General features: G+C 65.3%; 1 protein-coding gene across 1 annotated transcript; it reads right to left on the bottom strand.

Annotated features, from left to right (window-relative positions):
* Window positions 1-1,285: 1,285 nt before the first annotated feature.
* EMIHUDRAFT_255317 (hypothetical protein) lies at window positions 1,286-1,969 on the bottom strand (the record flags this gene model as incomplete). The annotated part of the gene is made up of 2 exons (XM_005773614.1): window positions 1,286-1,360; window positions 1,733-1,969. The coding sequence occupies 2 exons, from the start codon at window positions 1,967-1,969 to the stop codon at window positions 1,286-1,288; spliced, it is 312 nt and encodes a 103-aa protein (XP_005773671.1).
* Window positions 1,970-2,012: the final 43 nt, after the last annotated feature.

Here is a 2,012-nt window from a genome sequence, read left to right as displayed (position 1 = left end):
CAGCGCCCCGCCGCCGCCGTCGGTAGCAGGGCTGGGAGCAGCGGGGCCAGCAGCAGGGCTGGCAGCGGCGGGGGCGACATCATACGTCTGCCCCGGGTCGTAGTTGTCATCGTCAAACTGGCCGAGGGAATCGGCGGCAGCGGCAGGGGGCGGGGCGGCGGGAGGGGCGGCGGGAGGGGCGGCGGGGGGGGGGCGGCGGCGGGGGGGGCGGCGGCGGGGGCATGGAGCCAATCCTGGAGACCACCTGACTCGAAGATCGTATTCATCGTCGACTCGACATTGTACAGCTTCTCCTTGAACAAATCGAGTACCTCTTTGGGAGGGTCGTCGTCGCCTTGGATGCCGAGAACGGATTTGAGCGCGTCCACGTTGTGATGATACTGAGGAAACACCTCTCGCTGAGCGGCCATCAATCACCAGGAAGGAGAAGGGTGCGCCACATGCGTTCGCCAAGTCGCCCGGCGACGCCATTCGCGCTGTCGCGAGCACTTCTCTAATCAAATCGGAAACGTTCGTACCTCGTTTTTTACCATAAAATGTTCCTTTCGTTCGTTCGCGAGAAGGATACCGGGAGAGGAAGAAATCTTTTTCTGTGCGCGTTGCCGCCTCCTTCTAGGCCACGATGGTCGCTCCATCCAGACGACCCCGGCCGCCATGAAGCAGGCGGTGCTCGACGCAGCCACTGGTGGCATGTCGCCGACATCGAAGGCAAAGTTCATCAAGTACCACTGCAGCGATTGCGGCGGCGACCTCATGGCTGGCGACGGCCCTGGCACTGACGTTACCGGTGCGTGGCGCAGCATGTCACGCAACAAGCACTGGACGAAGCAGAAGCTCGCCGAAGCGAGAGCCACATGGGTGCGGCCGAATGACGAGAAGACAGTCGTCACGGTGTGCACCGGAAGCAGGTGCCGCAAACCACTTCTCCCGACAGCGGAGCAGCTCGAGCGGATGCAAGAGCACAGTCTGACGATCAAGCAGGAGAGCGACGCGCGCGCGGCTGCGGCACGGCTCCCAGGCGACTTTGTCGATGCCGGCGACATCTTAGATCTGCTCAGGATGGGCATGTAGCGCCCAGAGACACGCGCGGAGCGCGCCGCTGCAGAACACGCGCGGAGCGCGCCGCTGCATGGGTAGGCGCGGAGCGCCGCCACTCGAGATTGGGCCTGTGGGTGGGCCGATTGGTTCCTAGCGTGTGAGTCAAACTCTTAATAGAAATCGCATCTAGCCCTCCACAACCCTCAAAATTTTCTTCGGGGCGCGCTCCGCGCGCGGCGCTCCGCGCCTACTCCTTGAGCGTCATAAGCACTGGTTCGCACATGTTCTGCAGCTTGGCGACGACGGACCACAAGTCGCGGCACTACTGATGCGCTCGCGCAGCTCGCGACGCGCGCTGCCCGGTGGAGGGCGCTGGACCTGGAGGGCACGTGGCACAGCCAGACGGCGAGTCTTCCACACACACATGACAAAGCATTTGGGCAATATACAAAAATCGTAACGTAGAGTCCTTACGTATACTAGCTTCTACCGCGGCCGACGGCGCCCAGGCGCCAGGGCTCAGCTGACAGAGACGTGACTCGTGAGAGCCGCGCGTGGTGTGTGCAGACGGAACCACGGAAGGCGCAGGGCAGCGGGCAGAAATCTATGCAGGTATTGGCGCGGTGCGCGCACTCACAAAGGGGCCACATCAGTCCGCTGCAGCGCGCAGTGCCCCCTTCTTCAGCTCCGCCACCTGGTCGAGCGCGTCGCCGAGCAGCCCCTTGGCCACGCCCAGGTCGCGCAGCTGCTCCACGCCGCCGCTCGCCCGCACCTCGGCGGCGTGGTCGGCCACGTAGCGGCGGCACTGCGCGAGGAGCCGCCCGTCGCCCATCGTGTGCGCCGCCTCGAGCAGCGGCACGGCGGTCGCCGGCGCGACGCTCTCCTGCAGCGCCTGCGCGCAGAGCAGCTCGAGGCGCGGCACCTGGTACATCTGTGCCAGCTCCCGCAGGTCGAGCGCGCGCTGCGCCCTGCTG

This window comes from Emiliania huxleyi (genome assembly GCF_000372725.1).
Source record: "Emiliania huxleyi CCMP1516 unplaced genomic scaffold EMIHUscaffold_3320, whole genome shotgun sequence".
NCBI classification, from domain to species: domain Eukaryota; phylum Haptophyta; order Isochrysidales; family Noelaerhabdaceae; genus Emiliania; species Emiliania huxleyi.
This window is presented reverse-complemented; position numbering and strand designations above follow the sequence as displayed.